General features: G+C 43.7%; 1 protein-coding gene across 4 annotated transcripts in view; it reads right to left on the bottom strand.

Annotated features, from left to right (window-relative positions):
- Positions 1–24,953, bottom strand: part of TBC1D5 (TBC1 domain family member 5) — a 480,733-nt gene that overhangs the window by 134,828 nt on the left and 320,952 nt on the right. For all 4 annotated transcript variants that reach the window (XM_027769181.1, XM_027769183.1, XM_027769182.1 and 1 more), the window contains one exon: positions 21,757–21,929. In XM_027769181.1, the coding sequence (XP_027624982.1) occupies positions 21,757–21,929 (173 nt within the window). The remainder of the gene's footprint in view (positions 1–21,756; positions 21,930–24,953) is intronic.

Consider the following 24,953-nt stretch of genomic DNA (forward strand, 5'->3'; position numbering starts at 1 on the left):
CATGGCTTGAGTTCTGGCCTTGGAGGTTTGAGAAACAAAATAAGCGCATGTGTGTGCATGTCCAAAATCTATCAGTACGAAGCAGGGAAATGGAGAAGGGACCGTGGTGTGACCACATTCTACAGGGGTTGCTTTCTGTCCACCTGTCTGTCTCTAGCAAGCATATGTGCCCTCTGGCAAATGAAAAAATATTAAAAATAAAAATATTAGATGGTTTTTATAGCATCATTCCATTATGTGTGTGTATGTGCTATTATCTACTGAACTAATCCTCTATTTGTAGGTCTTTATAGATTTTTCAGCATCATATACAACTTTGCCAAAAATACTTAAAAAGCGAACACTCTGTATATCAGTCATTCTTTCCTTTGAGTAAATTCCCAGGAGTGGAACTGAAGAGTAAACCGTTATGAATTTTTGCAATAAACTATGAAAATTGACCCTTTCCATAAAACCTTCCTAACATGGGATATATTACTTTAGTTTCACCTTTTCTAAACCACTAGATAAACATGACCTATTATTGCTTTAACTAGCAAGGTTTGGATTATGGAGTTAATTTTTTTAAAAGCTTTAGTATATACACACGTGTAGACACGTGCATGGATGCGTGCACACACACGTATTTCTCAGAATGTCTGTACCATTGCTTGTTTTTGTTTTACGTTAATCCTTTTCCTGTTTATTTGTACAAAACGTTAATATATTAAGGGTATTGATCCTTTGTGTTACAGCTGTAAATATTTTATTTGTCCTTCAACTGATGGTGCTTTTTCAATCATTTAGTTTTTTTATTGATAAAACCTATCAATTTTTTCCTTTGAAATCATAAAAAGAAAGGCCTACAGCCCCATCCGAGAATATGTTAACACTCAGCTCTATTTTTTCTGCCTCCCCCCAGTTGAGAGAGACAGACAGAGAGAAAGAGAGACAGAGAGAGCCAGAAAGTGAGTACCCCCCACCCCCCAGAGGTGATGACCATGATCACGCTGCAATCCCTCTCACACCTACAGTCTCATCTGAAACTTTACTTTCTCCCCTGGGAAGCACGGAAGTAAAATTTAAATTTAAAAATCATTAACCAAATGACCTGTTTCCACCACTGATTTAATCCCAAACCAAGTTAAGTCCAGCCAATAACAAACACCGTTTCTCCTACAACTGCACCAGCGCTGCTTACCTGTAGAAAATCTCTTTGGAACTGCCCCAACCTCATGGAATGCTCCACAGAAAAGCGTGGCCCCGGCAAATAGACGCCCTCACTGTGAACTTCGACCACATCCCCTGCACGTGAGTCTCTGTGTTTTTCTTTTGGTTTTTGCCAGGGGGCATGAATGCTCACCAGCGAGAAATGGAGAGGCGAGGGAAGGGAGAGAGCAGCCTCGGACGGGGCGTGGTCACACTGCAGTCCCTTCTCCTCTGTTCTCCACCGTGGGGACTGGGCATGCGTGCGCATGCGTTCCTTAAGCCACAGGGGCCAGGACGGGGATTTCATTGGCCATGTGGTCACATTAACCATTAGGCCGTAAGGGCTAGTCCAAGGACTTCTCTGTTTTTAATGTGCGAGCAAATTTCCCAAGGATCTTGTTAAGCTGTGAATGCGGAGTAGGCCGGCCTCCCATGAGGCCTGAGTTCCCAATGTCCACCACGCTTCCAGATGAGGCGGGTCCATGCGCCCCGCCCTGAGTACATGTGTGTCACTCTCCAATTTAGATTCCGTTTCGTTCCTTGGGTCAACTACAGTGCAGGTGAAAATCCTAGGTGTTAAATGACGCTCCATCAGCCATCGTGCGGCACATGCCCCATTCCCATTGCGGACACCTGCGCACTGCAGGCCGGCACCAGACAAAATCTTTTCTCTTCGTTCTAACTGACCTTGCTAGCAACAGCTTTGAAATGAGTTTCAAATGAAAAGAAGGTGAAATATACTAGCCACGGAATACTGGCATCTCTAAATCCTACGCTGTGACACTGGGTTAGCAGTCAGAGGTACGGGGTGCTAGGTAACATGAGATATTTGGGCAAATCCTACCATCTCCTTGCAAACAGTTAGAGACAGAAGGTGTATTGAAACAAAAAGAGGAGGAAAAAGTAACAGTGGATCAACCAGGTAGACTTGGAAATCGGACGGATCGCATCTGGTGTAAGTCATCTGAAGCTGAAGGCTGTTTGCTTTCTTTGGGTTCCATACGTACATCGGGGGTTCACAAATGTCTTAATTTTTTTCTGTTTCAATTACTCTGTCATTATGTATCAGAGGCCCACAAACTTTACTGTACATCAGAATCACTTTCGGGGTTGTTGAAACAGATTTCCTGGGCCCTCTCAGTTTCTGACTCAGTGGGTGGTGGGACTGAAAAATCTGCATTTCTCTCTCTTTCTCTCTCTCTCTCTCTTTTTTTTTTTTTTGCCAGAAGGTATGTGTGTGTTTGCAGGAGAGTGGCGCGCAAGCACACACACACACACACACAGAGAGAGAGAGAGAACTGACCATGGCCTGGTCGTGCCGCAGCCCCTTCGCAATCTCTCTCTCTCGGGATTTCGGGCATGTGTGTGCGCACACCTCAAGTCTGAGGCCTGAGCTGCAGGCCCACCAGGTGGGACCCAGCCACCCTGACCACCAGGCCATGGGCCACTCTGAATGTGCATTTGTAACAAAAGCCCAGGGGATGCTGAAACCGCTGTCTCCGGGACTGCCTTTGAGAACCACCCATGTATACTCTTCTGAGAAAGATTCAAGGTATGCTGCTTCTGTTTACCATACCAACTATGATTTTTTTTAAACTCTGGGTTTCCACGTCAGCCCTGTAGCCTAGTGGGTAGAGAGCTGGATTCCGACGTGGCCAACCACGTGGTTCGAATCCTCACCCTGGAGATTTGAAATCACTCTAGACACGTGCACATGTGTCCTGAATCCCAACAGGAGAAGTGGGTGAGAAACTGCGGTGTGACCCTGTCCCTTTGCGGGGGGCCGGGGGGGGTTCTCTCTCTCTCTCCCCCTCTGGAAAGTGCATGTGCCCTCTGGCAATTAAAAAAATATATCTGGGCTTTCATTTGAACAATACTTCACATCTCAATGCACTTTAATCAGTACTGTGATTCTAAGTTTTTACCCACTTGGAAACACAAGGGAAAGAAGTTACGACATTGTCTCGTTTGACTGATGTATGGTGATAATGAAAATCTTCGCAGAGATTGGGGTTCCTAAAATAAATGAGGGCAGGAAGATAATCAGCAGAGAGCTAAGAGGTTCCCAAATGAAAATTATTGTTTTGTCCTTTCCAGTAAATTCTTAATGTCTTCAGCTGCAGAATAGCTCATTTCTGAGGTTCTTTTTGGCCTCATGAGTTAATCACACCAGGAGGAGTCACTTTAACTCACATGCCTTTAGGAGTAATGATACGTTTAAATGATTAAACAATCAGAAAAAAAATGCATATCTCTATAATGAAAGCAGTTAGCACACAGATCCATGGTTTATATGAGTATCACAAGTCATTTGTAAATAACATGCTCATTTTAGATATGTAAAGAGTTCTGTCATGCCCTATGAAATAAATTATATTTTATTGGTGCCCGGGTGTTTCATAACTTTTATTTATTTGCTGCAAGAGTGGAGAATTAAGACAGAGTAGTTTATTTCACCGAAAGAGTGACAAATGGCTCATTAGACACTTGGGGGCCGAAGCTAATTGTACGGTTTTGTCGTATTAATCGTCACTGCCTGCCTAATGCGTTCACACTGGTGGTCATCGGCACCCATGTTCCTCCACCACCCCACAAACCACACTACAGAAGAAAAAGAAAAAGGAGAGAGGAAAGAGAACTCAAAATGTTACATGGTTGGCAAAGTGCAAGAGGGGTTAGGACAAAGGATTAAAGGGGTGGCCTTTCCCCACTGGGCCACCAATGCCCACCAGTCCCCATGGCAGTCATCTGACATCACCCCACGCTTCGAGCCCAGAGACTCAAAGAGCTGCTTTTTTGTTATTCAGATTAAATATCATTTACATTATATACTCTTTTTATTTCGCCAGAGACATAAGGTCAGAATTGATTGAATATGTACTACCTGCATGTAATGATTTCTCGTTTTTTACAATCATGCGCTAACGTCGCACAGTAATGGCCTATGGATGAAGAGACAGATGTACCGCCAGGCATTCGCTACACATTTGCATTAACAAATCATCGTTTAATTGAAGCCCATCCAACAAGTTTATGCTAGTTAAATAAAGTTCCTTTCAATAAAAGATGTCACAGTGGCGCATGACTGTTAACTATGAGGAAACATTTTTTAAAAATTGTATTTATTTTTGTGTCAAAGGCTTAGGTATGCATTAGACAACCATTTATTAATTTTAATTTTGCTTGGAATAAACAGCCCGATGACCGGGCTGCTATGGAATGGGACCACTCCCTTGCAGACAGGATCATTCAGTAACACCCCCCCAGCACCGCCCCATTCTTGCTTTACGAATTTCTTCCCTTGTTCTCCCAAAATATGTTATAAAACATGGATTATGGGACCAGCAGTTGGCGTAATGACTACGTCGCTGGACTCGCAGGTAGTCAACCGCTGTTCGAGTCCCGGACCTGGTGGCTTAAAACTCACGCCGGGCACGTGTGCGTGTGTGCCCAAGATCCCGAGAGGAGAACGGAGGAGAAGGGATTGCGGCATGGCCATACCCTCTGGGGGTGATTTCTTGCTTTCTGTCTCTGTCTCTGTCTTTCTGGTGAGCACATGTGCCCTATAGCAAAAATCTCTCAAAAAACAAAAAAATATGGCTCACATAAAGCTATTCTGGAGATCAATGCTAACATTTATGCCCAAACTTTAATAGAAATATAAGCCAAAATAATGCCATCATGGGAAGGACAGGGAAACGGCTTGCTCTGGGAGGGTGACCCTGGAGGAGGGTTCTGGGTCTGCATTTAGAGACCCCCTGAATAAGTGGGCGCCTGCGTGCTGGTGAGCGGGGCTGCAGGGGGTGGGGGTGGACTGCAGCTCCATGTAAGCCCCGCTGGGCTGCCTCTCTGTCTCTCTTAAAAAGAGATTTACCCAAGGGCCAGCAGGTGGCAGGGTGGCTAAGGTGCTGGACTCCCACATGGCCGAATGTGGGGACCGGCAGCTTGAAACTCACGCTGGGCGTGCGTGTGTGCATGCCCAGGTCCCAGGAGGAGAATAGAGAAGGGTCTGCAGCGTGGCCATCCCCCCACGGGGGTGATTTCTCACTTTCCTTTTCACTGTCTCTCTCTGGAAAACAAACAAACGAACAAAACAAAACACCTTAAGGGACCAGCAGATGGCATAATGGCTGTGTCGCTGGACTCCCAAGCAGTTGACCACAGTCTGAGTCCCAGACCTGGCGGCTTAAAACTCACACCAGGCATGTGTGTGTGTGTGTGTGAGACCGCCAAAAATCCCAAGAGGAGAAGGGATCGCAGTGTGGTCATATCCCTTTGGGAGTGATCTCTCGCTGTCTCTTTGGTGAGCTCACGCACGCTATAGTAAAAATCTCTCTAAAAAAAGAAAACACCTCAAAACTGAAAACACCTTAAAAAGATTTACCCGATAGAATCTACATTTCTATGCTTATTTTTGAGACATAAGAGAAGGTTGTTGCACAAATACTGATCTACAATCGTAGTTTCCCAAACACGGACATGGTGCTCCTGTCATTTTATGAAACATTCTGACTACATTTTACCATGTCACCTACTTCTGTCCTCTAGCAGAGAGAAGTAAAAAGTGAGAAGAAAAGAAAATCCCCAGGACCTCCGCTTCCTTACAAAATTTCTTATCTTAAACAAGAATGCTTAAATATGGTAAGGGCTTCCCACTCGCTTCTCCAGCTCCCCCTCCCCTCAAGACTCTACACAAGCAAACCAGATTTCTTTGGTTTAATATTTCTCCTCATTTAAAGAGAGAGCAATGAAAGGAAAGCCTAGGACATAAACACCGATGCCCACATACCCAGAAAAGCCAAGATAATAGCATCCGTGTAAAATGAATGTCTGATTGACGATCGAAAAGCAGAGCGCCGTGCGTTTTGGGGCAGGTACGTGTATGTACACCTGTTCACATATGGATCTAGACCTATGTATGAGAACGGAAGACGTTACCAGGACGTTCCTCCGACAGCTTGTAAGCTGACAAAAACTTGGCCTTTAAATGCATTTTTTATCTTCTGCATGTAAAAATTACCTTTCATTTTCCCTTGGGTTGCCATTACATTAATGATATGTAAAATGTTTTATTTAAAAAAGCAACAGAAATCTCTTCTTTAAGCAGTGTTCAAACAAATCTTCTAATTGTTTTCTATATTGCAATTTTTTTTAAAACCAAGGTAAGACTCAAGAAAAACTCTGAAAATACACATTTTAATTTTTTTATAGTCTATTCCACATTATGTTGCTTTTGGGTTCCTTTGACAGCCAACTCTAAAGACAGGTGAGATTTCACCTTGGTATAGAATTCAAACTGAATTACGGGATACAGAAATGTGTCATAAATCAACTTCAAATCTTGAACAAAAGGTAAGTAATCGAAGATTTATATTCTGACACAGAGAACAGACTCTAACAACAATACAAGGCAAAAAGAAAAAAAAAATCCTACTGTGATACTCCAGCAGGTCCCCTTGCCCCTTTGTATGCTAACCCAGAATAGTAATTATGGATCTTGCAAGTTGACTTCCTTTTCCAGAACTATGAGTTGCACATAAAACATGCCTTTTCATTGAAACAATTACCATTAATCAAAACACTGAGAGCTAATACTCCTCAAGTCCAACTACCGCTGTGCCCGGCAATATATCAAACTGTCTGTTGTCAAACACACCGCACAGGCGGAAATGGGCTGTTTTCAATACCAATAACAACAACAACGAAATGCTAGCTAAGTAATTCTTAAATTCGAATGGCTATCTCAGTAATCCACCCTGTCACTGCATTTTCGTTTTCAGTATTCAGTCACAGTCCAACACGGATCACGCCGTGGCTGGAGGAAAAGAACATCAGTGGCACTGAGAAACGGAGTTACCTGCAAAAGACTTGGTGTTACCATGAATCTGGCTGGCCTCTGATAACCTCTGATGACTTGGTGCAGACATGCACTTAAACATGCAATACTTGTTTTTTCTTCTTTCTAGTGGTTTATAATGCTTCATTTCCTAGCAAAAGAAGGTTATGATTGCTCTACAGAAATAACAAAAAAACACAAGGCCCATGATGCCATTGTTTCACTTTTTCATGATTTACCATTTCATAGTATACTTTTTGTATTCAATTTTGTAACCAGTGGCAACGGAACTCAACTTCTGCTTACTGAAAAGTCGGACTCAACGTCCCCGTAGCACAGACATGCAAAGCCATGCTCTACAAACGTGGACCAAGGGACGACCTTGGAAGACCTCTGTGTTTCTCATTATGCCTTCTTCTATTTTACTTTTTCTTTTTGTTTTTATTAAACCAACAGGTAAGAATCTCATCCAAAGGAAGAAAAAAGAAAACATTTTACAAATCAGAAAGTGAGCTTTGTGGGGTAAATTCTAATCAGTGGAGATGTTAAAGTCTTTTCAGAAAGAAGATGCAGTAAAGGGCTGGGAACAGTGGAGTTTAGCAAACAGATCAGGCATTTATTACCGGCAAGCTCCGTTATGGATTTCTGAGCTTTGTAAGCCAAGCTCCCCCAAGTGTAATTAAATTTTTATTTATAATGGGCCTGTGACTGTTAACTTCATGTTCCCTGTGCTGTGTCCCCACACACACTCACACACAGCGATGCACGATGGCGTTCCATGCTGACTATAGACAGGGCGTATTGATGACGAGTCATCCAAAATATCAAAACTGAACATTAACAAAATATACTCATGAGCCAAAAAAAACACACACACACACAAGACATAGCGTGCTAGGGATGAGCTAGAACACACACAAGAGCAGATTACTCTTTCACAGAATCAAATTATTTTTCATAGTCTCATATACTGAAGGGTACTACACGTCGAGCGTAGACGGGTCTAAGAATGCCGCCCTGTTGACTGTATTTCTCCTGCTAGTGATACCCACGCTTGACATAGACGTACCCAGAGTCAACGGATTCTTATTAGTTTGCATAGTTTCTCCATTCACAAACCTCTCCTTCTGATAGAATTTATCACCTTAGCTTGGCCATTAATTCCTTTCCCCTTCTCATTTAGGTCTAAACCCCTGTATACTTTACACCTTCTTTTAAAAGCTTAATACAAGTAACCACGGGAGAATCTCTTCTCCCCTTGAAAAACTGCAAATAAAGATGTCAGCTATTGAGTATATTTGTGGCGTCTCCAGCAGCTGCTGTTAAATACCAGCTGGTCTGGCTGATTAAAATTACCTCCGAGTTGGTATTATAAAGATGCCTGGGCAGCGTTGCTGTATTAATGGATTATTGAGTGAGCGATGAAAACCTTGGCCAGCTGATGCGTTTTATTACAGATAGGCTTTATGATGTGTAATCACTGTAATTTTTACAACTAGAGGAAATATGAAAAAAGGAGTAAAAAAAAAATCCCCATAGAAACCGATTTAACTAGATTATTTCTACCATTCTGTTTCCTAGAAGAAATCGAAGTACATAATTACTGTGCACAGGTACGGATTGACACACACAATTCGTCCATTCGTGTAGACGTGTTGCTATCCACACACACACGGAGTGCACATGGACAAATGCAGTCTACACACGATGTGCGTGAGCAATATTTGCTGTTGCCTGCCAAACCACCCAATTGGCTACGATGGGATCACGTGACCTGAAATAGTTTTGAACTGTTCACCAGCTGGGCAATCGCTGAAAATCCAAACCTGGCCAACTGGACTGCGGCTTGCAATCCAAGGGATCATTTCACTCCCTTTACCATTTCCCACTAGTTGTTTTCTTGTAAGCCAAGGTTTTTATAGAACTCCACCAAATTGTCTCCCCGATCCCCTAACTTCCACCTTATGTTCAAAAGAAGGTATGGCGGTTTATTGGCTCAGCTATTTTGATGGCTGCTGTAAAAGCCCAGGACTCTGCTCTACCCGCTGCCATGGGCCTTCAAATGCCGTCCTGCTTATGGCCCTCGCGAGGGCCCTGTAGGTCCCAGTTGTTTTTAAGAATGAACGCTGTCTCGGGAGGCGGCAGCCAATTAAAACAGCTCGAGTAGAAAGCAAAACTCCGAAAAGCCATTGGAGTACTGTCAGTCACCGGGTGAGTTAGCATCTTGGAGGAAGGACAGCTGTCTCAGAGGAGTCCCTCTGCAGGTAATGCACAAATGTTAAAGTGATGTGCAAAAGTACAGCGGTAGTCACCGAGCACTGCTGAGTGCGCTACGTTGATTTCACTGTGTTTATCACCAGTTCTCCATCACGGCCAGATGACGTGTCAGAACACGTGACTCAAAAGTAAAGAAACAGATGCCTTTTTTAACAAAGCCATGGACATGTAGACATTGAATGAGCCACTGGGAGCCCATGGTAGGTTCTGTTTTGTTTCAGTGCCTCCTGTAGGCTCCTACGGGGTCCAAGGGCAGTATTCTCACCCCGAGTCACCAACGCTTCTAGCTAGAGCCAAATGTGGTGAATGAACGACGTGAAAATAAGGTTATGAAATACTTCTAGAGGTGAAAATGTTCTTCCATCGTTTGATTATATGACTATAGAACAGATTTCTAATGTGGCTTCTATGCTAACAGTAAAGAGAATTCCAGAAAGGGAATTTGAGGAGTATTTTGAGTAATGATGCTTCATTAAAATAAACGTATATCTTGTTAAGGTGACCATGCTATAGAAGGAATATGATCATTTTCAATCAGAAAAGCACTGATATGCTGGTTTAAAAAAATGGTAATTGCGCCAGCAGTGGGTTAAGTTGCTGGGCTCCCACATGTCCGCCCTTGGTTTGAATGCTGGACCTGGTGGCGTGAAACACATGTCAGGCACGTGTGCTTGCATGCCAAAAATCTTGAGAGGAGAATGGAGAAGAAGAGATTGCAGTGCGGCCACCCCCTCAAGGGGTGATTTCTTGCTTTCTGCTGCTGTCTCTCCCGCAACTACGGGGTCCAAGGGAATTATTCTCACCCCGAGTCACCAACGCTTCTAGCTAGAGCCAAATGTGGTGAATGAACGACGTGAAAAATAAGGTTATGAAATACTTCTAGAGGTGAAAATGTTCTTCCATCGTTTGATTATATGACTATAGAACAGATTTCTAATGTGGCTTCTATGCTAACAGTAAAGAGAATTCCAGAAAGGGAATTTGAGGAGTATTTTGAGTAATGATGCTTCATTAAAATAAACGTATATCTTGTTAAGGTGACCATGCTATAGAAGGAATATGATCATTTTCAATCAGAAAAGCACTGATATGCTGGTTTAAAAAATGGTAATTGGGCCAGCAGTGGGTTAAGTTGCTGGGCTCCCACATGGCCGCCCTTGGTTTGAATGCTGGACCTGGTGGCGTGAAACACATGTCAGGCACGTGTGCTTGCATGCCAAAAATCTTGAGAGGAGAATGGAGAAGAAGAGATTGCAGTGCGGCCACCCCCTCAAGGGGTGATTTCTTGCTTTCTGCTGCTGTCTCTCCCGCAAGCGCATGCGCCATATTGCAAAAATCTCTCAGAAAAAGAAAAAAATCATTGCTGGTTAAGTTTCTTTTTTTTTTTTTTTTTTTTTCTGCTGGTTAAGTTTCTTTTTCTTTTTTTTTTTTTTACTGGGGATTGGCCTAATCTGTGTTATTTTCCAGAACTGCAGCTTTACAATGGGAAGAGACTGTCTTATAAATCTGCCATCTAGTCTAATCTCTCACTCACAAGGAAACCCATCTGTAAGATTTCCGATAGCTGGGATTAGGGAGTATTTGCTGACGTAGTTTATTTTACAAACTCTCGACAGAAAATTCTTCGCTTGCTAATTCAAGACAAGCACCTTCAAATTCTTTCTACTGGTTCCTTTCTAGCCTACCAGTGAAGCTGTTTGCAGTTCTAACTTGTAACCCACTCAGTCCCCAAGTGATCCTAGCAGAGTGTAAGGCCTGCTGTTAGTAGGAGTTAGGAATATCTGCTCGACAAATGAAGGAATGGCCTGAAGAGTTCTATTTTTATGGGGAAGATGATCAAAGTAATGACTTTAAACACGAGGTGTAAGTTGAAGGAAGTAAGAAGAAGGACGTAACGGCTTAGGCTTCCTTAACGTGAAAACCTGCACCTCTGAGAACACGTAGGTGATGAGCCCAGTGTGTGACTGTGACCGACGAGAGCGGAGCGAGCGGGAACCGGGGCAGAGGCCGAGCTCCCTGCTTGAGAAGCCGCGTGGGCTCAGTCAGGTGGCTGCGGGGACACACTCCCACTCTGAAGGGGTGATCTGTCTGGCGGTCTAGTCTCCCGCCTTCTTAGGACCCTCTTCCAGAATGCAGACGGTTGGAGGCCAAAGGCCTTACTGCTGAAGATTTGGTACAGGCAAACCAGCAAACCTTCTTTATTCAGGGGCCATTAAACAATTTCAAAGAGGGGAGAAGCGGAGGGATAATCATGGAAGAAGAAAGAGTGAGGGGCCAGCAGGCACAATAGTGGTTAAAGCACTGGACTCCTACGTGGCTGACTATGGTTCGAGTCCTGGGCCTGGTGGCTTGAAAATCACACCAGGTGCGCACAGTGAATGCGTGTCCAAAATCCCCAGAGAAGGGATTGTGATGTGGCCATCCCTCCTGGGAGGTGATTTCTCACTTCCCCTCTCACTGTCTGTTTCTCTCTCTCTAGTGAGCATACATGCCTTTTGACAAAAACTTAAAAAGATAATAATAATCTTTAAAAAAACAAAGAAGGAAGGCGTGAGATTATGTATAATCAAAATAAATGGCTTAAATGCAAGGCTAGCAAACTTTAAACACTCTCCTCAAATTCCCCTTTGCCTCCCATCTCTTCTTTCTCTTCCTATCTTTAGATATTAACAGTGTGGAGTCCCCTGGTCAGGACCCGGGGTACTGTAAGGGTCAGGCACGGAAGCTAATTGGAGGAGGAGGAGGAGGGGAAAGAATGAGCCTGCAGGCAGAAGGCCAGGGTGGTGGCGGAGCAGGTGCAGACGCGTCGGACAGTGCGGGCAGCGCTCTGCAGAAAGCCATGAGGCTACCGAAGAGGAAATCAGATACACTTACTTTTTTCTCTTTTTTTTTTTTTAGAGGTTTTGCCTTAAGACACGTGTCTCGCCAGAGAGAAAACGAGCGAGAGACAGAAAGTGAGAAATCACCCCCTGGGGGGATGGCCATGTCATAATCCCTTCTCCTCCATTCTCCTCCCGGGATTTTGGACATGCACATACATGCACTCAGCTGTTTCAAGTCACAGGGTTGGGGACTTGAACCACGGTTGGCCTTGTGGGAGCCCAGCAATGTCACCAATATGCCATCTGCTGGCCCAACCTCCCCTTACATTTACCGTGGTTTTAAAAACAAGATTTTCACAAAAGAAAGGAGTGGGAGCGAAAAGACAAAGATGAGAGAGAAACAGCGACCCCAGGAGCCAGTCCACCCCGAGCGGGCCCTGCTGTCACACACGCCCACAGCGACCCCAGGAGCCAGTCCACGCCGAGTGGGCCCTGCTGTCACACACGCCCACAGTGACCCCAGGAGCCAGTCCACCCTGAGTGGGCCCTGCTGTCACACACGCCCACAGCGACCCCAGGACCCAGTCCAACCCGATCAGGCCCCAGTCCACGCCGAGTGGGCCCTGCTGTCACACACGCCCACAGTGACCCCAAGAGCCAGTCCACCCCGATCAGGCCCTGCTGTCACACACGCCCACAGTGACCCCAGGGGCCAGTCCACCCCGAGTGGGCCCTGCTGTCACACACGCCCACAGTGACCCCAGGAGCCAGTCCACCCAGAGTGGGCCCTGCTGTCACACATGGCGACAGGCAGAGGCCTTCCAGGCTGAAGCTGATCAGGCTGAAGACAAGAGAGCTACTTCCTGATCACTGGAAGGCCTTTGGTCTACGGGAACCAATGAGCCTGGAAAGAATTCTTTCCCATCGATTTTCAGTGTGAGGGAGTGGTATTACTCGTTTTCATTATTATTTGTAGGTATGAAGTCTCAACTAAAATTCCATAAGCCTTGTCACCATTATGTAACTTACCCACTTGGAAAGCATTTCCTGCGTCTTGCACTATTCTAAGAGCTTTGCAGACAGAAACCCCACCTGGTGATCCTACAAAGCAACTACTCTTAATTAGACTAACTCAGCTTTTGTGCTGCTTGGCACCGAGTGAGAGACAAGGTTCTGGGTTACCGTAAGTGAAGAGTTAGAAACCGAATTTGTAGGTAATTGTAACTCTCCGTTATAAAGTTTAGTTGTAAGCTGGTAATTCGAATGAGCTAAACCTGCAATCTAAAGCCAGGACCGACGCGATGAAAGTCTACACATTAAAATGCGTTTTTCAGCAGTCAAAAGCAAAAATGAGTAGAGAGCAACATGGCCCATCACTGCCTCATCTGGACCCTCAACTAGAGAAGGAAGAGGCTTTTTCAGGGTTTGTGGTGGAAGAGCTCTTCTTCAATCCTTCCTAAAGGAGTGTAAAAATCGAGAATTGGTCTTTCTTGATTTGGCAGGCTTTCGTCAGATAGTGTCTTAGGAAACCATCAATCTAGAAACTTCCTCCTCGGTAACCAGCTCCCCGTCCTCAGTCATGTAGGTCCGGGATGAACGTATGGTGGAAAGGGGGAACTCTAGCTGGTGTCATGGGTCAGATGAAACTATCTTACGGTAAAAAACCCTGTTCTCACAATACTTTTACCAAAGCCAGACAAATAATTGAAAATTTCACCCAAAGGATACATGGGTAATCTCGAATATCTTAAGGAGAGACTTGTCTAGAAGACTTGCATTTACAGGCACCCGTTTGAAGCACTAATAGTTTTCATAAAAAGCTTTTTGCACGTATTAAACATAGTCCCTAGAGGTCAAAACTGAAGGGTGGAAACTTCAGTGTGGTCAGAGACCTAGCAAGGACACGCGCTCACCACTGCTGTAAGGGCTGCAGGTTGGGTTAATTACAAAGCACAGTTAATAATGGAACGGGATCGTGCACATCAATTACCGTATGGCAGTGGGAAAGAGCTTATTAGGGCAATTAGCTGTAGATGTTCAGTTCGCCTCTGGCTTGCTTGGTTATGGAAGGAGTTGGAGAATCGAAAAACAGAGATCCACGCTATGAGCCAAAGATGACAAAAGAGGGAGGAAAGCCGAGTGCGGGCGGTCGGCTGAGTTCCACGATTCTGACCCACATTTAACGACGGTCTCCTAGGGGAGTCCTGAAAACGCTCTTTCTAGCTTTAGCATCTACAGTTTTGATTTAAGGGGAGACATTACTGCCCCTCTGATGTGAATGTCACCTGCTCGGGAACGGATGCAGAGGCACTGGGGGTTTGAAAGGTGTGCTACTCTGTTACTAACCGCACAGCTTCAGGGACCACATCCCATTGTCCCACCAAGACTGAAAACCAGTTCTGGGGACGGCAGCTGGGTCTCACCTGGCCAACTGCGCTCTTCCAGTCCTGGACCTAGAGCCTTCAGAGGCTTGAGAAACTTGTTAGGCCGGTGTGCATGGATGCCCAAAATTCCAAAAGGGAGAGAGAGATGGAGGAGAAAGGATTGTGAAGGACCATCCCCCCTCACCCCCACGCCTGGGTGCCCCCTCACTCCCCTCTCTCTCCCTCTCTCTGCCTCTTTCCAGTGAGCACACTAGCCCTAGGGCAAAACCCCTTAAAAAAAATCTGACTTAATGTGTTTCTGGTAAAGTTTTTTTTTCTTCTTTTTCTCTGACTCTTATTAGATGGTATTTCATGTGCGCACAGTTTTGGGGTGATTGTTTTTCCTGCATGCGTATGTTCAGTCAATGACGAACAATGGTTGTGAGGTCACAGTTCTATCAGGCTTCCTTTAGAAATTGCTCAATGTTCTGTTTCACTACAAGTTAGCTTATAAAAGCATTAGTTACATTTAGCAAAATAATGAAATATCATTAAAGGGAACAAAAAAGAAATTGCTATGACCTGAAGTTCATTAAGTTTGATTCACGACTTAAAGACAGGCTGTGATGGAAGGGCTGCTTGTGTAAGAGACACAACCGTGAGGACGGGTTCTGGTGCTGTTCTATCTGTCCCGGGAATGGTGGTGGGTGTGCTCTAGCAGGAACTACGATGGCCGGTGGGTTTGCACCACATCAGTATTTCTCAGGTAGGCAGTATATTTCGTGTGTGTATGTGTGTGTGTGAGTGTGTGTGAGTGTGTGTGTGTGTGTGTGTGAGTGAGTGTGAGTGTGTGTGTAGAGGTTTTTGCTATAGGGTGAGTGTGCCTGCCAGAAAGACAGAGAGAGACAGAGAGACAGAAAGCAAGAAATCACCCCCCAGGGGGGATGGCCACGCCGCAATCCCTTCTCCTCCATTCTCCTCTCGGGATCTTGGGCACGCACGCACACGCGTCCGGCATGAGTTTAGGCCACTGGGTCCCGGACGTAAACCGTGGTCGGCTACATGGGAGTCCAGCGACACAGTCATTACGCTAACTGCTGGTACCAGTACATTTCGTGTTTTAATCACCTAAATTCTTTAATTTGGAATTATAAATGTTAAAACTGTGACTTTACTCACGCATCTATAGAAAACCTTAGAAAACAGATTACACACAGTGAACTTTAACAAATGCACTGTTTGGTCCAGCTGCGGAGGCCCAGCGGCAGCGCTGTGCTCTGTCATGCTGGAGGCTGCATGGGAGATACGGGTTCTGTGCCTGGGGCAACCTGTGCATGCCAGCACACACCTGCACCCACGATCCCGGCTCGCTGGGGAGGCTGGCCGGAGGATGCAGTGTGAGATTGTGTTGAGGGTACTCATTTCTTCTCTCTCTTTCTCCCCAAATAAACAAACTCAGAAAATAATTAATGAGCTGTTTTTAAAATAAAACATCCAAAAATGAGATCTGACTTGCAGAGCTAAAAACTTGCAATAAACATCTACTCTTACATGCTCTTTATGAGAGGTCTTCAAAAAGTTCAGAGAAATGCTTATTATGAAAAAAATTTGCACCAAATAAACTCATACTTCAGTTACATTTCCCCACCGACATTTGGAAGTCCTCTGCATTTAGAAGTACTTATGAATTCACTGTAAACAGTTCTTGTTAAGAACGAGGTGGTTTATATCCATGTGCATAGGTAGCTGCATCCCGGACGGCTGATGGCAGTCAGCTCTGGCCAAGTGGCCTGAAAGCAGGCTGGCACCTGTGAACCTGCCTGAAATCCCGATGAGGTGGAGGGATGGAGGGAAAAGGACCGCGGCACCACCACGCCCATGGAAGAGTGCGTTCTCTTCCTCTGCAAGCACACGTGTCCTCTGGTGAGTCCGACACACACACACTACATATTTTGGAGGCATTTAATTTCTCAAATGCATGATATAAATACATCATTATTTATTTTCTTAGCTGTTTCATTAGCATGATACATTTACTAGGTTCCAAAATGCTAGTAGGAGGAGCTCTTTATTGGGGGGGAAAAATTCAAACTAAGGGCAGAACTTTAGGAAGGAGTAAAAGACCTCCTAGTAGATGCTAAAGCACTGCATTTCCAAATGGCTAACTTACAGTCCTCCAGCTATAGCGTTCCAAGTTGCCCGGAGTCAGTAAGAACTCATACGCTCATCAGACTTCAGTTTCACAGCCAGGCCTCTACATAACCATACACGCGAATGTAGTGAGTCCCTATTTGCCACAGTACTAGGATATGAAAAAAACAAAACAAAAACAAAAAACTGAGTTGTAGATCACAAATTAAAAGACAATTGTGCTGTTTGCACCGGGTGAGAATATTGGAGGGTTAGTTCTTCTTTCTTTTTGTTTAAAGTTGATTTATTTTGATTTATTTCTCCCTTGAGTGAGAAAGACAGACAGGGACAGAGACAGAGAGGCACCCCTAAGAGGGCCCTCACACCACATTCCGTCCTCAGCTTCAGCCAGCTCTGGACCATGGCGTGTGCACACTTGGTGTTCAGAGCGGTCTCCAGGAGCGACCCTCAAACCTTCCCATGGAAGTCGGTCTCACAGAGCACTGTATTACTACTGTGCCACCATCATAAGAATTCACCGGTGGGCCAGCAGGTGGCATGTTGGTTAAAGGTGCTGGACTCCCACATGGCCGACTGCAGTTCAAATCCTAGACCTCGTGGCTTGCTTTCTCGCTTTCCCTTTCTCTCTCTGATCAAATTAAAAAATAATAATAATTCAATGGCAGTGAATTCTTAATCCTAGAGATGTCCAGTTATGTTAAGGTAGTTTTGGATTCAGAAACAGACAACCATACAATTGTACCTGCAGACACCTTGCTCAGTAATTACAGAAAAAGCAGGCAGAAAAGTACAGAAATCCAGACGTGGATGTGATCAGTCAACTTGACCTCACATTTCTAGAAGATTCCATTCAACAACAATAGGTAAACATTCTTGTCATGTGTACACGGAATATTCGCCAAGACAGACCTTATTTAAAGTAAAAAGAAAAAGTAAAATAGATGAAAAGAAATCATTCAAAACATGTCCCTAGGTCACAACGAAACTGGATCGCAATGAAACAGTAAACCAGTAAAAGAATAAAAAGATACCTAGGTAATCCCCTGATATTTAGAAACTGAACACTATACTTCTAAATAGCCCTGGGTATACAAAGGAAATCGTAAAGAAAAATTAAAATAATCTTGGGCTGGAAAAAAATTAAAATATACCAATCACAATTTTAAGGGCACAGCTAAGGCAGCACTTTCGCCCCTTTTAGGGGGAAAAGGAAAACATTAAACACATAGAAGAAAGGTCTATAGTCAGTAACTGCCAGGTCTGAGACTCAAACTGCAGTCAACTCCGTGGGAGTCTAGCACCTTCACCACCATACCACCTGCTGGCCCCCGAATGTCTTATGTTACTTTAAATGCTCTTCGGATGATTATTTCTGTCAGCTGCATTCAGCTGTACACACTTAACCTCATTTTACCAGTTACACTACTTTCTCTGATCATTTTTATCCAAAAAGTGTATTTTTCCCTAGAAAGGCACGTGGGCGATACCTTTCCAGAGACTCTGCATGTGGGAGCTGGCCTTCATTCCAGCCTTTTCTATGCTAAACTTGTGGTCATCCAGCCGGTAAGTGTTGCTTCTACTTCAACCAACAGGTCTGCGGTCAAGTTTAAGATGAAAATCACAGATCCCCCCCACTTCCTCGTTTCCCATCCAGCAGCCTGACTGCATATGGCCGCCTGGACTTGGACAGAAGGTCTACCTCGTAGGCCATGGCTTGCTATTTCAGCCATGCTTTGGCTGCTCGGGCGTCCTGATCTCTTCTACTGCTGATTCTTGGCACAACTGGGGGCCTTACGTTCTCCAGACATTTTGATCTTCCACTCCGTCCTCACAGGGCTGTTTTCCGACCACAGCTCACACACCCCTTAGAGGCTAAGCCTCGCAACTGGGTTTCTGGGGTTTACTGAGGATGGGGTATTTGGCTCATGGTCCAGTCTTACACACAGAACCTCAGCTTCCTCCACACTCAGGGTCCTAGTCCAACAAGAGATGTCTGCCGTCTCAACAGCCCAAAGCCTGGCTCAGCTTTGTGGCAGCTGTCGGACTGAAATAAGCTTTTATAAGCTTTCGTTTCCTCATGTACCAGAGGAGGAAGAAACAGCACCTATCTTAATGTGTAGTAGGGATAAACAGGGTAACCTGTGGGAAGCCTTTAGCACAGACAGGAAAAATAAATACTGGGAATGATGAACCTTTACTTCAAATGTTTATTGTTCTTTGCTATCATTCTTAATCAGTGATCATTTTTCATCTAAAAAAGGAAAAAAAAACTAGCTTTTTAAAAGGAAACAATTCTAGGGGAGCACTCGGTGATACATGAAAGTAAGCTCTCATTGGATCTTCGCCTTTTCACCACTCCTATTTCATGTCTTACGTTTAACATGTAATAATATAAAGTTCATTAAAAGAAAAAAGGACTAGCTCAATCTTTAACTGTATTTAGAAAGCTATTTACTTAAACCATTGGGAGATACAATTTCTAAGGTACTGGTACTGATTTCTGATAATTGAGTATTAAATTTTTTACCCCATATTTATATTTCACATATAGTTTTGAAAAAGCTTAGTATACATTATCACCGTGAAATATGTGTCCAAACTAATATACTGTGGTACCAACATTTTAAAATGATGTTGTAAAATTTAGCTGATCATTTTATCAATCAGCAAGAATCTCCCAACTAAATTATTACAAACCACACAGAAGAATAACTACTAATCCAGAAAAAAGAAAACAGACATGGAAGATTGTATAATAAGCAACTGGGGGATACGGAATTTATCCCACGAGTGCTGTAAAGAGCTCATCATTTTAAAGTGCCAAAGCCCGAGTGTGCTGTGAGGGTCCTTCCTCAAAAGTGACATTAGCTGCATTTCCCACAGAGGCTTATTATGCATGCTATTTATATCAAAGTGGATAAGGTAGTCAAAAACGTACAGATTCAATACATTTAAAGGTGACAAAACAGTCCGATCTAACAAAAACTGTTAACTTATATTTCAATTTTTAGTCTTTTTGTAAAATACTTCTGTCTCTGTCTCTCCGGGTGGCAAGTGCACGGGTCCTATAGCAAAAATCTCTCCCCAAAAAAACAAAACCAAAAATAACCGTCGCAGTGTGACATGAAAATAGCACCGAGCTGTTTTATGAATTTGGTTTGACTAAGAGCCTTTCGGATTAAACACAGTACTTGACCATTGATGGAACTGTAACACAATCAGTGCAGATACTTTCGTGAAAGTGTAATCTCCAAGTGATGAAACCACCGTTCTTTTCCTCATACTGAAAATGAAATTATCACTAAAACGATTGTGCAAAGTTACCTTGGAAAGTTGGAAACAATATAGTCAATGCTTCACTTTGAAAATTAGCCAGTACACAAGGACAGCCCCTCATAAAACATGCATTTTTTTAATGAAGTTTTTGCCGTAGAGTGCGCATGCTTGTTGAGAGAGAAAGAGTGAGACAGCGAGAGGGAAAGTGAGAAATCACCCCCCAGCAGGGATGGCCATGCTGCAGTCCCTTCTCCCCCATTCTCCTCCTGGGATCTTAGGCACGCACATGCGCACGCACACGCCCGGCGTGATTTTCAAGCCTCTAGGTCTAGGACTCAAACCTTGGTCAGATTACATTGCGGGAGTCCGGCAATGGAATCACGACATCTGTGGCTTCCTAGGACGTGCCATGCTGTGAATACCATTTATGCTGAACATTAAACTGCAGGTTAATTTCGTGTAACCTAAAACACTAAGCTGATTTAACATTTGCTAACAAATAAATAACATGATCTAGGATTGTAACTCACTTAAATACATAAATCATTGCATGAATAAGCAAACTATTATATACCATTCAGGATTTTATGGGTACTTATCCCCAAATTTCAAGGTAAATGACATTACTTTATCTAGAATTAAGGCAAACTAATTTGAAATGACATTAGCCAATGTTAATGCAATTAATATTCTTATACTAATCATTAATTCTAATTTTGTTAAATGAGTTTATTAGCAAATATAGTAACCTTGTTTACACATGGCCCATCTCCCACCTCAGGAGACAATTATATAAATTTTCTTATAAAAGCTGGTTTTAAAATGGAGTAATTGCAGATTTTTTCTTTATGACTATTATAACCATATTAGAAAGAAGATTTAGGGACCAGCAGTTGGCATAATGGCTATGTCACTGGACTCCCATGTAGTCGACCGTGGTTCGAGTCCTAGACCTGGTGGCTTAAACTCACGCCAGGCACATGTGCATGCGTGCCCAAGATCCCGAGAGGAGAAAGGAGGAGAAGAGGTTGGCCTTCCTCCCTGGGGGGTGATTCGTTGCTTTCTGTCTCTCTTTCTCTCTGGCAAGTGTATGTGCCCTAAAGCAAAAAAAAAAAAAAAAAAAAAGGACGAAAGAAGATTTAAATAATTTTTAATGTATCATGGAACTGCTGAAGACGGTATAAAATTGGAAACCCAGATTCAATATGGGACATGGATTTGGAGGTGATTCGTCTTGCTCACACTAACCCCTTCATAAACTTTTATTAATGACTTACTCCTCATCCCATACAAATCGCAGGTATTGATAACATTTTGACACTAGCTCATTCATTACTGACACTTTTACCATATTATTTTTAATTCTATTGAAACATTTTATTAATTTTTTAGAGATTTTTGCTATAGGGCATATGTGCTCACCAGAGAGACAGAGAAAGTTGGAGAGACAGAAAGCGAGAAATCACCCCCCGGGGGAAGGGGGCCAAGGAAATCCCTTCTCCTCTCGGGATCTTGGGCATGCACACACACGTGCTCAGCATGAGTTTAAGCCACCAGGTTCGGGGCTTGAGCCACAGTCGACTACATTTTGAGTCCAGCGACATAAGCATCATGCCACCTGCTGGTCCCACGTTGAAACATTTTAAAGAAAATGATTTCTTTTGTTTGAAAAATCAGGGTTCTGTAAAACAGCATGCACAAACACACTAGATGATAAGGCCACCGAAGAGACAGGAGAGGAAAGGGCACCGGGATACTGCTGCTGTTTATCCCCGGTCTGAGACACTCGGGCACCACCACGAACACCATGAGGAGCCGCGGGAGCCTCGGCGTTTGCACTTACAGCCCGTAGATCTGCGGCGCGATTTCCAGCCTGTTCAGGTGCATGTAGAGCTCAACGTCGTGCTTCCTCAGCAGGTGATCCTGGATCTGGTTCACTTTCGTAACGACAGCAATCGTTGGCCCTAAATCCTGGGGTCTGGCAAAGGGGATCGGGGTCATCAGCGCTTCTTTTCCCTATAAACAGGAAAAATGGAACACGCCTTATTCCAATATGAAGTCAACACATACACGGACGCCATTCTGTAATTTACCTATCGGTGGGAGTTTAAACAAGTACCAAACATCGCTTTAATCATTTCATGACAAGTGGTTAAAAACGTGGAGTCATATACTGACCTTCATATATAGAATTACGCTCATAAGGGAAATGTCTTCTAAAACATTTTCTACCCGTGTTCACTTGATCAGCCTCTCTTCCGACGTTAAGTTTTACAAGGTAACTTTGGCTAGAGGTGATGGTGGCCCTTACAATCTATTTGTCTTGGGTCAGTTTATCTAATTGGTCACAGTATGTAAGTGGAATTTTTTTTTTGAAATCTACTTTTTTGCAGCATAATACTAAACCACACACACACACACACACACACACACACACAAACCAGTAAATGAAAACTTTATTTTGTGCTCCCAAAACTGTTTTAGAAAGACAGGAATAAAGGAAACTATAACACTAGAAAAGAGTATTTCTCTAATTGCCCTTCTGTCTGTTTAAATTGCTGAGTAAGAAGGTTTACAACTGTCTAGATCAAAATCGTAGTTAATGTAAAAACTAGTAAGATCTATGCTGGGCCAACTGGAACTGCTGCCATCGCCCACTCCCTACTGAGAGAGCTGGGCTCTCACTCTTCGTAGTACTTTCAGGTAAACGGCGACCGCTCCCTCAAGTCCGACGGCTTTTCCTGGTAGATTATGTCTGACCTTTCTCCTGGTGGTCAGTGCTCAATTTCTACCTCTGGCCGGCATTCGTAGCATCGCTCTCACGTGACTCTGCCTTTCACTCGTTCTCAGTCTACTTCTCTACTTCGAATTCTTTCTGTTTATCAAACACTACTTTATACACGCAGGGACTTCTAAAAGTTCATGGAAAATAAATATTATGAAAAATCTATACAGGAATTTCAGCTTTTTTCCCAGCAAAGTAAACTTGTCCTTTTTTTTTTCTTTCTTTATGTCTATAGGGTGTGTGTGCCTGTCAGAGAGAGACAGACAGAAAAAGAGAGAGACAGAGGGAAAGTGAAAAATCACTCCCCAAGGGAGTGGCCATGCTGCACTCCCTTCTCCTCCATTCTCCTCCTGGGATTTTGGGCATGCATGCACACATGCCCAGCATGATTTTCAGTTTGCCGGGTCTAGGACTCGAACCACTTGTTTAGTCATGGGGCTCCAGCCACCTTAACCTGTGTGCCATCTTCTGGCTCTGTACTTTAACTCCATTTTCCCACAAACTTTTAAAAGATTATGCCAAATTGCCCGCTTTAAGCCTTTTTTCTTAACTCCTCATCATTTTCACTCAGAAAAACAAACAATCCAAATTCTTCAGCCAGATCTACAAAACCTAACGACCTGGCCAGCCCCTACTCTCACTGCTTCCAGAGGTCTGGAAGTACCCCGCCTGCCGCCTGCTCATTGCGGAACCCCCGTGTGTAGGTGATGGCGGGCCCAGGGCCGGGTCCCGTGGGGTACCTTGGTGCCACTGGACCCTGAGTACTCTCCCCTCCTAAGCTACGTGATCTTGAATAAGTATCATCCCTTCATCGCCGGGCCAGACTCGAGGACACAGAGCTGAAGAAGGCAAAACTCTTGCCCTCATAGGCTAGAGAAAAGACACACAGAACAGAAACAGAATTCCACGTAAGAATAGCTACTAAGCAGCTGGAGAAAGGGCAGGAGAAACAAAGGAAATGTGTCAGTATAAGGGAGGGCTTCCTGGAAGGGTTGTCTTTCCAGAATCATTTCAAATCTCCGTCCTCCCTACATGCGGTACTCAGAGTATTCAGAGCCGCAGGGTACAGGTCCTAGCAGCTCTTACAGCTCATGCTAATTGTACGCCCACAAAGGAGACCTCCACGTTGTGGTCATTCATTAGAAATGCGATACATCTAAGGTCCTTTTTTCTACTGTGTTATAACTAACATTCTCTTCAAATGATAGAATTCTTTAACTAAAAAGAGAAATTAACCCAGGTAAATTTTTTGTACTAATATTAAGTTCAATTTCTTTTTTGAATTCATGTTAACTGTAATGTACCATTCATATTCAAAGGACACTTTACCCCTGAAGTCCAATTCTCTTAAAAAATCATCGATGTGACACTTTATGCATTTTGATCACATAATTTTTCTTTGGTGGACAGCCTTGAGTGGCTGGATATTAGTCAATGTGGGGCAGAGGCACTGAGCTGGGGTAGTTCCCAACAATCCCGTGGAAAACATCACTGTGTCTATCTGCTCAGCGTCTATGAACCTTGAATAAGCATTCTTTTATAGAATACAATTGCAGGTCTTCAAGAGAACTGATCCTAAATTAACTTAAGCATTTACAAAGATGCTTAACTTAATGAAAGCTTATGATCAGTTTCTACTTTGAATAGAATGAACTGTCATTAAATCAAAAGCAATACAGTCCTTTTTTCAAATACTTCATAGAGACTCACAGATAGCTTAAGAACTGCATGCTTATATACACCTACTTTGGAAAATTTTCTCCTGTCCGCAGAATACTTACAAGAAAAACTTTCAAAAGTAATGCTCATAGCTCCTTAAGTGCTAAATAGCTTAGTTTAGCATAATGGTAAAATCAGATAATTTTCTTTTCAGAGGAACTAGGAGTGAACTTGGGAGTTCTAAGTTAATTTCTAAAACTTTTTTTTTGTTTGTTTTTTAAAGGGGTTTTTGCCTTAGTGCTTGAGCTCACTGGAGAGAGATGAAGATAGCGAGAGGGAAAGCGAGAAATCACCCCTGGGGGGATGGCCATGCTGAAATCCCTCCTCCATTCTCCTTCAGGGATCTTGGGCATGCACACACACATGCCCAGCTGAGTTTCAAGCTTCCAGGTCCAGGACTCAAACTGTGGTCAACTACGAGGGAGTCCAGTGACATAACCATTACACCATCAGCTGGTCCCATTTATTACTATTTTTAAATTTGCTAGAGGGCATATGTGCACTCACCAGAGTGGGCTAAAGAGAGAGCTAGAGGG

This window comes from Tupaia chinensis, unplaced genomic scaffold (assembly GCF_000334495.1).
Source record: "Tupaia chinensis unplaced genomic scaffold, TupChi_1.0 Scaffold148822_2, whole genome shotgun sequence".
Lineage (NCBI taxonomy): Eukaryota > Metazoa > Chordata > Mammalia > Scandentia > Tupaiidae > Tupaia > Tupaia belangeri.